Below are 14205 nucleotides of genomic sequence, written 5' to 3'. Positions count from 1 at the left end.
AGGTCAGAATGTTTTGCATTATCGAGAAATGGAGAGAACATGTCATGGTCATAATACAGAATTTGATACGGAAATCATTAAAACAAAGGAGTTTTTCATTGCGGCATGATCTTGTGAAATTTTAATTACCAACTTTCTTTCCTAATGTGCAAATATCTTATTAATGCCAATGTACATAAGGAGAAAGGATCATTGTAATAAAATCAGAGCTTGCATGGAAATGGTAGTTCAGTTCCTTAACTGATATAATTTTAAGAATTCGCGTGTAGCCTAAGCTGTACAACGATACTGTCATCATAAGTGATAATGACAGTTGGTCACTTATTCACATAGTGTGTGGGCTGAGTGGCACCCACATACAAGGTGGAACAAGTAAAAGTAGCTCAGAGAACAGAGTTCCAGTATATAAAGAAACACAACAGAGGAAAGGAAACGCAGTACTAACCTGACTATAACAGATGTTGAAAGTGACCACTATTCATCTCTTGGCACATTTAGGCCCTGGTCAGCAAGATGCTGAAGGCAGATCGAAGCCAGACTGCTAGAATTGTTGTGATCTGATCCGAAATGTTCTGATGCAGCCTTGAAGACTTCGAGAGTTATTGCGATACACCTTAAACTTGAGGGCTCCCCATGCAAAGTAATCATGCACTAACAGATCATGTGACCAAGTGGCCAGCTAAAGCTGCAACTGTCTGACCTCTGCTAACATCTTATGTCAGGCATGAAGATTGTGTAATGTGGTTTGGCTGGCTGTATGGGCAGTTGCTCCTTGCTCCATCCTGTTGAAAGTAAACGTAGGTCTGTACCTCCTCTGTCAATGCTTCCACAAATGGTATCCATTCATCTGGCTACTTTTATTTTTCCTACCCTGTATATGTAGATGCATTGATGTAATTCGTATGACCATGTTTAGTGTAATAATATTTATGGTATTGTTTTTCTTTAGCTGGTTTGGTTGTTGAAGCATTGTGTATATCGCCCTCAATATTTGCCTTAAAAATAAAATGCATTTTTGAATCTGATAAAACTTACTCAAAGAATAGAAAGCAAAAACAATGTAACTGTACAGGTTTGTGTGTAATCTATAGCTCTGATGAAAGATTCATCCAAAAGCTAGCAATATTCTGTCTTGTTTATATGCTTGTCAATGACTCAGTGCCTGAACTGTGTGATGGAAATTGCTGAGATATTGGCACAGATTAACTGCTTTTGTTCCTTCTTTGTTGTTAACTGAGGCAGTAAAAGTTAATTTAACTTCATGTTTTCTTCTTGTGGATGATACAGCCTCCAGGACGGATGCAGTTAATGAAGAAGATATGACAGACGTAACAGAATCATATACTCCTGTGGCCTTAGACACAAACTTGCTGAAGCCGATATGCTTTGAACGTAAATGTGGTGGCAGTACATGGAAACATGCTCTCCTACTCTCCACACTGAAGAAGAAAAGCCAGCAGAAAGAAAATCCCATTAGTTATTTTCAAAATGGAATGTGTTCACCGGAAAGCCTTACTGACACACCTCTCGCACAGCCAAATAAGAGGACTTCAAATCCAGTGAAATCATTAAATAACTTGTGGACTGAAGATTCTGAAAACTTTAGAAATTACTGTGTCAGCAAGAAAACACTGCATGCAGAACTTCCATCTGATACTGGGAACCTTGAGAAAAGCAGCCTAACAATTAATAGTGCAGTTAATAACCAAGGAGGAACTGAGTGTCATGTCTTGGGTGTACCAGATTCCGGTTTGGGAAGTGAAAGGATAAATCAAGTATTTCCAGGACTGCTTCAGCTGAGGTCTGGAACTTCAGGTTCAGAGGCAGTGAAAGCCCTGATCATTCAGGATCAGAATAAAGTAAGTGGTGTCCCTGTTCATCATAGACCAAGTGGAAGACACTCCTCCGAAGAAGAAAATAGTCGGATCTCTGATATCTTCGCCAGTGGAAATTTCAGTCAGGTATGTTATAAACTTAAACAAGAATAAAATTTTGTGCTATCCTTAGGACTTTAATGTGTGTCTCTTATTTAAAAAAATAATTATTCAGAAAATTACTACATTCAGCGACCTGTGTAATGGATGTAAAAAGAAACCTGCACTCACAATGCATTTCATTGTCTCTGACAATCAGTGGACAGCATGGCATGTGGACAGTATGTGTCATGTCCTGAAGGGACATCAGACGCTCCTAACATACCCACATTGTCGCATCTCAAAAAAAGGCCCCTTAATTGGCGTATGCCACGGAGAGATCACTGAAACATCTAGTCTCGTTCAGGAGGAGGTTGAGTGGATGCTAAAACACACACAAATTTTAGTAATTTATTGAAATTCGAACATGGTAAATACTTAATTTTGAAAACAAGTAGAGCTCTCATGTGGCTTTAGTGCTGTCACTGACACTTCCATACAAAATGGTTGTTCAGTTCCTTAACTGATACAATGTTCAGAATAATTGTGCAATTGGCACACAGCCAGAGCTGTACCACAACTATACTGTCATCATAAGTGATGATTACAGTTGTTCAGTTAGTTAGTGTGTTTGGCAGGGACTGACTTTACTGGTTGCGCTATCTTGAGGTACCAATTTTTAAAGGATACCCCAGTCAGTGAAAGACGCTATATTCCTGCCCCACCCACCACCCCATATGTTCCATCCTTGTGTAGTGCTGTGTCATGTGACTGCAGTGGAAGGGGAGGCCTGAGTGTGGTCATAGGTGAGAAGACAAGGAATGTAATGACACTTGATATCCACCTTGCAAGTGACTGGAAACACTGGCTGAAAAACTGGCCATGGGGTGCACGCCTGCATCCAATGACACAGTTGCTGTGGTCGGGTTGACTGCAGGTGGAACTCTAGGGACATAGTGCTGCCTGGTCTGTGGCAGCACATCATCAGACATTGACTCTGACAGCTGGACCGGCAAGACATTGATGGCATCAGAACAATCTGTCTCCATCGACACTGTGCTGGTATAACTTAAGACAGAGTCTGTACATATTGGCTCCTACCATAAGGCAGGAAGTAAGGTATGCATGCCATACCTTCAATGTTGTAAACTTTGAAGTGGGCTTCTAGTTGCGTGCAATCGTGCCCTGAAATGAGGTCCATTCTGTCTGAAATGAGATCAATTCTGTCTGAAATTTTGCTCACCACAACTAGAATAGTTTTTCATCATCCTCCCAATCTCTGCAGTATCCTTGTCAGACTCTGTGCCCCTGCACTCATCTCCCCACCCTCTGGCTCCTACCCCTGTGATTGTCCCCACTGGAAGACTTGCCCTATCAGCCCTCCTATCACCATCTATTCCAGCCCTGTAACTGGTAAAACACATACTATCAAAGGGTGAGCCACCTGTGAAACGACATGTCACATACCAGCAGTTATGTAAACGCTGTTCAGCCTTTTATATCGGCATTACTACCCAGTTATCAGCCAGGATGAATGGGTGTAGGCAGAGTGTGTATACAAGCAACACTCAATATCCTATTGCAGAGTATGCTGTATAACATAACACTCATGATCTGGGCGCCTGTTTCACCACATGCACCATCTGGATTCTTCCCCCAAACTCCAGTTTCTCAGAACTCTGCAGATGGGAACTAGCACTGCAACGTGTTTTTGATTCTCACCACCTACCTGGCCTTAATTTATATTAACTCCTTCCATCGCAGCATTTCTGTACAGTAACTACTCCTTTCTTCACTCCATTTTAGTTTTCTACATCTTTCATTTTCTGACCTGCCTATTTTTCGCCATCCCCCTTCCACCTCTGTTACGTACAATGCACTTAGCTTTTCACTCTTATTAACCCGTGCATGATGTATTAGTAGTAATCTCTGTCTTGCGTATTATCCTGTCTTCCATCTTTAAGCTCTTAGGTTTTCAAATCTCATCCAGTGCAGTCCCCAACAATCAGTCTTTCCTTCTCATCCCATCCTGTAAGTCTCCCATGAGCCGGTGTTCTGGGTGACTTTTCTGAACTGTAACCTTTTTCATAAACCTCTCCAGTCCTTCTCCTTCACCCTTCTTCCTTCCCCTTCAAATTTTCTGCGACGAGGAGGAGCTACTGGTACCGAAAGCTTGTAATAGTTAAATCCTTTTGTGTGTGTGTGTGTGTGTGTGTGTATGTGTGTGTGTGTGTGTGTGTGTGTTTCCCTGCAGCCACTTGGTGAGTAGATATTTTATCTATCCATTTACGTTATACTATCTGACACATTATAGACAAAGGTGTGAGTGAGTGTCACCATAACTTGCAGTTTCTGAGGAGCCACAAGGGAGTTCTGGAAGACTATTCACTGAAAAAACAGACAGACGAAAATAAAGGGTCATCTTTGTCCCCACTGTGGCAAATTTAGGCAGTCTAGTTCAGGACGAGGTCGAATGGATAAATCATGCACACAAATTTTAATAATTTATTAAAACTCAAACATGATAAAGACTTAACTTTGGAAGTAGAAGAATGAGATTTTCACTCTGCAGCGGAGTGTGCGCTGATATGAAACTTCCTGGCAGATTAAAACTGTGTGCCGGACCGAGACTCGAACTCGAGACCTTTGCCTTTCACGGGCAAGTGCTCTTCCATCTGAGCTGCCCAGGCACAACTCATGCCCCGTCCTCACAGCTTTACTTCTGTCAGTACCTCGTCTCCTACCTTCCAAACTCTACAGAAGCTCTCCTGCGAACCTGGAAGTTTGGAAGTAGTTTTCACACGACATGAAATTGGTACTATCACTCACATGTCCAACTTTTAGCACTTCATTACAGAATGACAGTTTCATATCAGAGTTCAGTTCTTAACTGATACAAACTTCAGAATAGCTGATTTGTGTGCAGCAGGATTTGTACTACGGTGATGCTGTCATAAGTGATGAGTACAATTAGTCGCTGATTACATATAGTGTAAACTTGGAAAAAATAACTTTCCAGCTCTGGCAGCACATCGGTGTCTGCACCGATGTGTTCAATTTGTTGCTATGTTTGGCAGTGACTGTCTTTAGTTGTGGTGCCATATTCAGGTACTAATTTTTGCAAGGTACCTTATTGTGCAAATGGCCCCACAAACCATTCATTTGCTATCATGGGATGAAAACCATTGATGATATACTTCGCCACGCGGGGTTAGCCGAGAGGTCTAAGGCGCTGCAGTCACGGACTGTGCGGCTGGTCCTGGCGGAGGTTCGAGTCCTCCCTCGGGCATGGGTGTGTGTGTTTGTCCTTAGGATAATTTAGGTTAAGTAGTGTGTAAGCTTAGGGACTGATGACCTTAGCAGTTAAGTCCCATAAGATTTCACACACATTTTTTTGATGATCTACTTCCTTGTGGCCACCTTTGGCCAGTGCCAGCTGATGACAGCTACACACAAATTATGGCTAGTAGGTACCCTCAAATAATGCAACAAAACAGTGTGCTGCCTTTTTGGAGGCAACTGAGAGGGCCGTCAGCCTAGATCGAACACAAACATTATCCATATGATCAGGTTGGACCTTTAGGCATCAATTACAAACAACAGTAGAAAGCTGCCAGCAACACTCTGTCTGAAGGTGGACAAGGGAGCATCTGGAATGGTGTCTGGATTAAGGGAATCAGGTTCTCTTCACCAATGATTACAGGATTTGCCTGACATCTGATGAGTGTCATAACAGTGTGGTAAGATGACCAGGTATCAATGCGCATCTGAGATAAGAAGTCCAAGGAGTTCTACAGGGAAATGGGTCAGTCATGTTTTGGAGTAGCTTCATGCATAAATGTTGGAACACTTGCATTTGTTACAAGGATAATTTGAAGGCTCTGTAGTATCGAGACACGATTCTTATTCTGTTATTCAGTACTACAATCAGCCTCGCCCCCATGAACAATTGACCTTGTTTGTGGGGAGCCTTCTGCGTCTCAGTGATACAGATAGCCGTACCGTAGGTGCAACCACAACAGAGGGGTATCAATTGAAATGCCAGACAAATTTGTGGTTCCTGAAGAGGGACAGCAGCCTTTTCAGTAGTTGCAAGGGCAACAGTCTGGATGATTGACTGATCTGGCCTTGTAACATCAACCAAAATGACCTTGTTGTGCTGGTACTGCGAAGGGGTGCAAAGCAAGGGGAAACTACAGCTGTAACAGATCGGAGCGTGAAATGTCAGATCCCTTAATCGAGCAGGTAGGTTAGAAAATTTAAAAAGCGAAATGGATAGGTTAAAGTTAGATACCGTCAGGGCGGAAGAATCAGTCTCGTGTCTGCCACAAATTGAGTCTTTTTTGTAACACTGTTGCGCAGTTTTCTTAAAACTTCCAAATAAAAGGTTTGATCTGGAGGAACAAACGTCAAAAAAGCAAATCAGCATTGTTTTGATGTTTGATTTGACTTGACAACATTTTTTTTGGACAGAATGATGACGACGTCTCCCATTGGCTTGACTGTTAATTTGTTTCCGGGTCATAACTGTAGCACCTTGACTCATGACCAGTAATGACCTTTGACAGAAAATATGAATCAGTGTCGGTAAGCTGTTTTCAACATCAAAACAATTTCAGCAGTATTTTTACCAAGTAGAAAACAAAACTTCGTAGCTGCACATTGTTTAGTTAAACTTGTCACCATAAAAAAACAAAACAAGAACAGAACAATGCTAGCAAAAACAGTCACTGCAGATGAACAGAACAAGCCAGGTCGACAACCCCGGGGGCACTGAACTGGCAACGAGTTGCACTATAAACACTTGCTGGCAGAAATGCGTACTACACAAGCTGCGCCCACAGCGATGGTAAAAAGAGCTCTCTCTCTCTGTCTCTCTCTCTCTCTCTCTCTCTCTCTCTCTCTCTCTCTCTCACTCACACACACACACACACACACACACACACACACACACACACACACACACACATCAATCAATCAAACAGACATTAGGTTATGTTTCATATGCGCATATAACAGGTATGTGATGTGGATTTCGTATGTGCCTTTATCTTTGACCAGACCAGAAATGCCTGTGCCTTTATCTTTGATCAGACAGGAAATGCCCTTGCTGTACTGTAGTAGTGAGTCGTGGTTTGTTGTAAGGAACAGTTCTTCTAAGTTATTGATAGGCGAGGACAGACAAATTTTACAAGCATAAGATATCTGTAAAGTACTATTAAATCTGCAGTTTTTAATTGTACGTGGTGAAATTCGCATGTTATTAAAAAATGCCGTGAAATTTGACATTTTCCCCAGTCTCTTGCAAAATGCGATATAAAGCGGGCTTCCACAGTCCCTGGTGACCTTTGTTTTATAGACATGAGCTAAAGTGTACATAGGAACTACAAAGAGAAGCTTAACACCTGACATAAGGTACCCAAGAAATTGTCATCTGGGAAATATGGGTAAATCTAAAGTTGCTGATCAGTCACAGGGACCAGAAAACCACCAAATTTGTTTCCCCAATAGTATGCTATTTTCAGCAGCTACACATTACTTTACTGGGATACACAGTGACACAACAGGAATTTAAAAGCACAAAAAACAACTTTAACACAAAAAATGAGGCTTGAAATTAAGACCAGCTGTCGTCCTTAGTGCTAAATGAAGCAAATGGCAGCATCTTTTCCTCACTGCAAAATCTATGGCACATCAATGCAGCTGTGCGATCTCAAGCAGCAGCCAAATGTCATGTCCCAAAACTTGCATGGATACTTATTAACAGTTCGGCTTGTTGAGCTTGCTTAAGTTGCAAACCCCTGTATGAGTTGTTTATAGTCTCTAATGTTGTCTCCAGCATTAGGAGATGAAATGTTAGGCACAGAAATATGCCTTGGACCACAGCCTAATGGCCTTAAAACAAAGATCGCCAAGGGTCCAATAGTGCTATGAATTTGAGGGTAGCAGTTTATTAATATTGGTAACTAATAGTTATTTAATGTTAGTACTAGATATTGAATTCTTTTGTCAAGGCTGAGGTTTGATATAACCTTAAAACTGTCATTTCCTGCATGAAGAACTGATGCTCTAGATGTGGTACCAGATACAAGTACCTCATTTCCAACAAACTTCATTTCAGAAACAATTTTATTCACAGCAGTCATATTTCATGACACTTTGGCACAACATATTGTATTAAAAATGTGTTCTAGGGAGGTCTTCAATGCTGTGGATTAAGCTACATGGTTTAGTAGGATATGTTTAAGTACAAAAACCACCAAATACACCAATCTAGTAAAATAGGAAGTACCCTCTGCCATGCACTTGACAGTAGAATGCAGACCATTGATGTAGTGTGAAAATGGCCACTTTAGTGCCTGTTCAGTTTGTTTCTACCACAGCACAGCATAAGTGATGTCATGCAAAGGCCGTTTGTGTCATATATGGTAGATGGAAGAATTTAAATCTTGCCACAAAATGAGTATAATAGCATGTTCTTGAATCCCTACCTCATCACTAAATCATTACATTTAATCCAAACTCCTACCCAGATAACTGTCTCACCATGAACTTCATTCACAAAATAGTAAAAAAAAAAAAAAAAAAGTTGAATAGGTATTGAAATATGCAATCTCATTGTTATATTGTAGCACAAGAAACACTTTTTTGTGATGTGATGTGTACTGTGCTGTGATTTTCTTATGGAAGCAAACTCAGCAAGTACCATTACATTGCAAGTGCCAGTACTCTGGAATTTTTGTACTTGCACCCACATACTACAAAAGTACGCAGTGTAATTGATGCACCACATTAAAGATCTCTACAAAACACGTTGGCTTTAGTTGGATTTGTTGTGCAAGCTTTTGAAAAAATGTGAAGTGAGAAATACTTCAGACAGAGGCAAAGGAAACAGTAAAACCCACTGGTTGCTGCTTCAAACTGGGCTGACATCTTTATAGTCACAGATTCAGGACGCTGATGATGAACTTTCTTGGTGCTGACCTGACAGATATTATGTTTAGCTGAGATGAAATTATTGAACAGCAAAGTTATTGATGTTGAACATTTTAAATTTAATAAGTTAAAGGAAAAAAACTTCATCTGCAACCATACATTACTGGGAGTTTTTTGAAAGAAGGTATTGCCGCAACTTGAAAGTTTTGTTGTGGAATATTATACCACATATCTGTCAGTACATCAGTTTAGTGTAAAAACAGCCACTGGCATGGGAAGTTGCTATTCCACTAAATTCAGAATTTAGTGGAATAGCAGCCCCACAGTAGCAGGAAGTGTGGACATGGTCAAATGTCTGCTATTACACTGTGAGATTCTTTTTCAGCTATAGTGATGAATGGTCATAGAGAAATTTTGCTTTTAGTCAGTTGAATTTAATTGATTTAATGTAAATGTTCCTTTTTGCCCTATAATTTAAATAATGTGATGTGTTATGCCAATAAATATAAAGTAATTGATAGGTATTTTGTCATTTTCTACATAATATTGAAAAACAATAGTGGAAGACAAAAATAAATCACATAGAGTATTGGAAAAACCTTATCAGAAAATATTGCCAAAATTGATCATAAAATAAAATGATTTTTCTTGTCCTCAGAATGAGATTTTTCACTCTGCAGTGAAGTGTGCGCTGATATGAAACTTCCTGGCTGTGTGCCGCACCGAGACTTGAACTTGGGACCTTTGTCTTTCACGGGCAGGTGCTCAACTACCTGAGCTATCCAAGCACGACTTGTGAGGTACTGGCAGAATTGAAGTTGTGAGGATGGGTCGTGAGTCGCACTTGGGTAGCTCAGTTGGTACAGCATTTGCAGCAAAAGGCAAAGGTCCCAAGTTCAAGTGTCAGTCCAACACACAGTCTTAATCTGCCAGGAAGTTTTGTATCGGCGCACACTCCGCTGCAGAGTGAAAATCTCATTCTGGAAACATCCCCAGGCTGTGGCTAAGTCATGTCCCTGCAATATCCTTTCGTCCAGGACTGCTAGTTCAGTAAGTTTCTCAGAAGAGCTTCTGTGAAGATTGGAAGGTAGGAGATGAGGTACTGATAGAATTGAAGCTGTGAGGATGGGTAGTGAGTTATGCTTGGGTAGCTCAGTTGGTAGAGCACTTGCCCATGAAAAGCAAAGATACTGAGTTCGAGTCTCAGTCCGGCACACAGTTTTCTTGTCCTATTTAAGGAGAACACTCTGAGAGACGTAGGAATCGAAGCAGGACAGATGTAAACATGGACCAACATATTTCATAGGTTGGATAGAGAACAGTGTGCGACTTTGGCAGGTTGAAGGTAGGATTGAGAAGTACCAGGTGAAATGTACTTGGTAGTAGATGGTGATGATCTGAAAGAAAGAGCAAAGGCAGTCTTTGCCTTGTGCACAGAATATGTAGGTGTCATTAATCAATCTGAATTATACAAAGGAAGGTGTATGAAGGTACTGTGTAAGTAACTGTGACATCCTTATGGACTTCTCGGATGTTTTGACCATTAAAGAAGAAATAATTAGGCCAGAAAGTAGGTGGCCAAAAGTAATAGGAAAGAAGTCGTCACTTTGGTCAAAAAAGAAAACATTATGCCATGAACTGGTTGTTCAGAAGCAGTGGGAATAAAATCATGGGGTTGGTCAAAAGAGAAATAATTATGCCAGGAAGTGGTTGGCCAAAAGTAATAAGTAAGAAGCCATGGGTTTGGTGTCAAAAGATGCTGGAAAAGGTCATGGGTTTGGGAGATGTTAGTGTTTGATGACTTAGCATCTAGAGTGAGACAGAGGTACCAAGCATGAATGAGGAGAGGGAAATAGCGGACCAGTATGGCAGCTCTTCGCCTGGCTGACTGTTACATCAATAGTCATTGAAACTGTGCAACAGTGGGAGACATATATGAATGAATGTAAGATGGAAAGGCAAATTCATATAAAGGCCAGAACAAGTAAGATCTGACATTATTCGCATACTACAAAAAATTCTGTAATATTTTAAGGAAAGTTGTTAAAATGTCAAGACTTATGTACAGCCTAACAGAAATTAATAATGTGGATAAATAATGAGGTGACAAGTAACGAGATAGTGATATGCACATATACAGATGGCAGTAGTATCGTGTACTGAAGGTCTAAAAGGTCAGTGCATTTATACTTGGATGATCCATGTGGAATGGTTTCTGATGTGATTATGGCCCCATAACGGGAATTAATGACAATGAACTGCTAGTTGGATCTAGGTGCATGGGACATTCCATTTCGGAAACTGTTGGACAATTCAGTATTCTGAAATCCACAGTGTCAAGAATGTGCCAAGAATACCAAATTATAGGCTTTAACTCTCACTGCAGACAATGCAGTGACGGCCGTCCTTCACTTAATAACTGAGAGCAGTGGCGTTTGCATAGAGTTGTTGGTGCTAACAGACCAGCAACACCACAGTGAAATAACCACAGAAATCAATGTGGGATATACGATGAATGTACCTGCTACGACAGTGCGACAAATTTTGGATTAATGGGCTGTGCAGCAGATGACAAACGCAAGTGCCTTTGCTAACATCGTAACATCATCTGCAGTGCCTCTCCAGGGCTCGTGACCATATTGGTTAGCCCCTAGACAACTGGAAAACTGTGGCCATGTGAGATAAGTATCGATTTCAGGTGGTATTAGTTGATGGTAGGGTTAGAGTGTGGTACAGACTCCAAGAAGACATGTACCCAAGTTGTCAGCAAAGTACTGTGCAAACTGGTTGTGGGTTCTTAATAGTGTGTGGGCTGTGTTTACATAGAATGGACTGCATCTTCTGGTCCAACTGAACTGACCATTGACTGGAATTGGTTATGTTCAGTTACTCGGAGACCATTGCAGCCATTCATGGACTTCATATCTCCAAACAAAGATGGAATTTTTATGTCTGATGATGCAACACATCACCAGGGCAAAGTTGTTCACAATCGGTTCGAAGAACGTTCTCGACAATTCAGATGATGATTTAGCCATCCAGATTGCCCTATATGAATCCCAGCGTCATTTATGGAACATAGTTGTTAGGTCAGTTCATGCACAAAATTCTGCACTTGCAACATTTTCACTGCATACGGAAACAGCCCCCCCCCCCCCCCCCCCCCCCAATGAACCATGGACCTTGCCGTTGGTGGGGAGGCTTGCGTGCCTCAGCGATACAGGTGGCCGTACCATAGGTGCAACCACAATGGAGGGGTATCTGTTGAGAGGCCAGACAAACGTGTGGCTCCTGAAGAGGGGCAGCAGCCTTTTCAGTAGTTGCAGGGGCAACAGTCTTGATGATTGACTGATCTGGCCTTGTAACACTAACAAAAACAGCCTTGCTGTGCTAGTACTGCGAACAGCTGAAAGCAAGGGGAAACTACAGCTGTAATTTTTCCCGAGGGCATGCAGCTATACTGTTTGGTTAAATGATGATGGCGTCCTCTTGGGTAAAATATTCCGGAGGTAAAATAGTCCCCCATTCGGATCTCCAGGCGGGGAATACTCAGGATGATGTCATTATCAGGAGAAAGAAAACTGGCGTTCTACGGATCGGAGCGTGGAATGTCAGATCCCTTAATTGGGCAGGTAGGTTAGAAAATTTAAAAAGGGAAATGGATAGGTTAAAGTTAGATATAGTGCGATTTAGTGAAGTTCGGTGGCAGGAGGAACAAGACTTTTGGTCAGGTGAATACAGGGTTATAAATACAAAATAAAATAGGGATAATGCAGGAGTAGGTTTAATAATGAATAAAAAAATAGGAGTGCGAGTAAGCTACTACAAACAGCATAGTGAACGCATTATTGTGGCCAAGATAGACACGAAGCCTACGCCTACTACAGTAGTACAAGTTTATATGCCAACTAGCTCTGCAGATGATGAAGAAATTGATGAAATGTATGATGAGATAAAAGAAATTATTCAGGTAGTGAAGGGAGACGAAAATTTAGTAGTCGTGGGTGACCGGAATTCGAGAGTAGGAAAAGGGAGAGAAGGAAACGTAGTACGTGAGGATGGATTGGGGGTAAGAAATGAAAGAGGAAGCCGTCTGGTAGAATTTTGCACAGAGCATAACCTAATCATAGCTAACACTTGGTTCAAGAATCATAAAAGAAGGTTGCATACGTGGAAGAATCCTGGAGATACTGGAAGGTATCAGAAAGATTATATAATGGTAAGACAGAGATTTAGGAACCAGGTTTTAAATTGCAAGACATTTCCAGGGGCAGAAGTGGACTCTCGCCACAATCTATTGGTTATGAACTGTAGATTAGAACTGAAGAAATTGCAAAAAGTTGGGAATTTAAGGAGATGGGACCTGGATAAACTGAAAGAACCAGAGGTTGTACAGAGTTTCAGGGAGAGCATAAGGGAGCAATTGACAGGAATGGGGGAAAGAAATACAGTAGAAGAAGAATGGGTAGCTTTGAGGAATGAAATAGTGAAGGCAGCAGAGGATCAAGTAGGTAAAAAGACAAGGGCTAGTAGAAATCCTTGGGTAACAGAAGAAATATTGAATTTAATTGATGAAAGGAGAAAATATAAAAATGCAGTAAGTGAAGCAGGCAAAAAGGACTACAAACATCTCAAAAATGAGATCGACAGGAAGTGCAAAATGGCTAAGCAGGGATGGCTAGAGGACAAATGTAAGGATGTAGAGGCTTATCTCACTAGGGGTAAGATAGATACTGCCTACAGGAAAATTAAAGACACCTTTGGAGAAAGGAGAACCACTTGTATGAATATCAAGAGCTCAGATGGAAACCCAGTTCCAAGCAAAGAAGGGAAAGCAGAAAGGTGGAAGGAGTATATAGAGGGTCTACACAAGGGCAATGTACTTGAGGACTATATTATGGAAATGGAAGAGGATGTAGATGAAGATGAAATGGGAGATACGATACTGCGTGAAGAGTTTGACAGAGTACTGGAAGACCTGAGTCGAAACAAGGCCCCGGGAGTAGACAACATTACATTAGAACTACTGACGGCCTTGGGAGAGCCAGTCATGACAAAACTCTACCATCTGGTGAGCAAGATGTATGAGACAGGCGAAATACCCTCAGACTTCAAGAAGAATATAATAATTCCAATCCCAAAGAAGGCAGGTGTTGACAGATGTGAAAATTACCGAACTATCGGTTTAATAAGTCACAACTGCAAAATACTAATGTGAATTCTTTACAGACAAATGGAAAAACTAGTAGAAGCCGACCTCGGGGACGATCAGTTTGGATTCCGTAGAAATGTTGGACCACTTGAGGCAATACTGACCTTACGACTTATCTTAGAAGAAAGATTAAGGAAAGGCAAA

The 14205-nt window shown here is 41.2% G+C and overlaps 1 protein-coding gene across 1 annotated transcript in view; it reads left to right on the top strand.

Moving 5' to 3' along the window:
• LOC124544780 overlaps nt 1–14205 on the top strand; it is a 144145-nt gene that overhangs the window by 93388 nt on the left and 36552 nt on the right. Inside the window, exon 10 of the mRNA XM_047123460.1 lies at nt 1288–1961. Within this exon, the coding sequence (XP_046979416.1) occupies nt 1288–1961 (674 nt within the window). The remainder of the gene's footprint in view (nt 1–1287; nt 1962–14205) is intronic.

This window comes from Schistocerca americana, chromosome 8 (genome assembly GCF_021461395.2).
Source record: "Schistocerca americana isolate TAMUIC-IGC-003095 chromosome 8, iqSchAmer2.1, whole genome shotgun sequence".
Taxonomy (NCBI): domain Eukaryota; kingdom Metazoa; phylum Arthropoda; class Insecta; order Orthoptera; family Acrididae; genus Schistocerca; species Schistocerca americana.
Note: the sequence above shows the minus strand (reverse complement) of the source record. Positions and strands in the feature narration are given on the sequence as shown.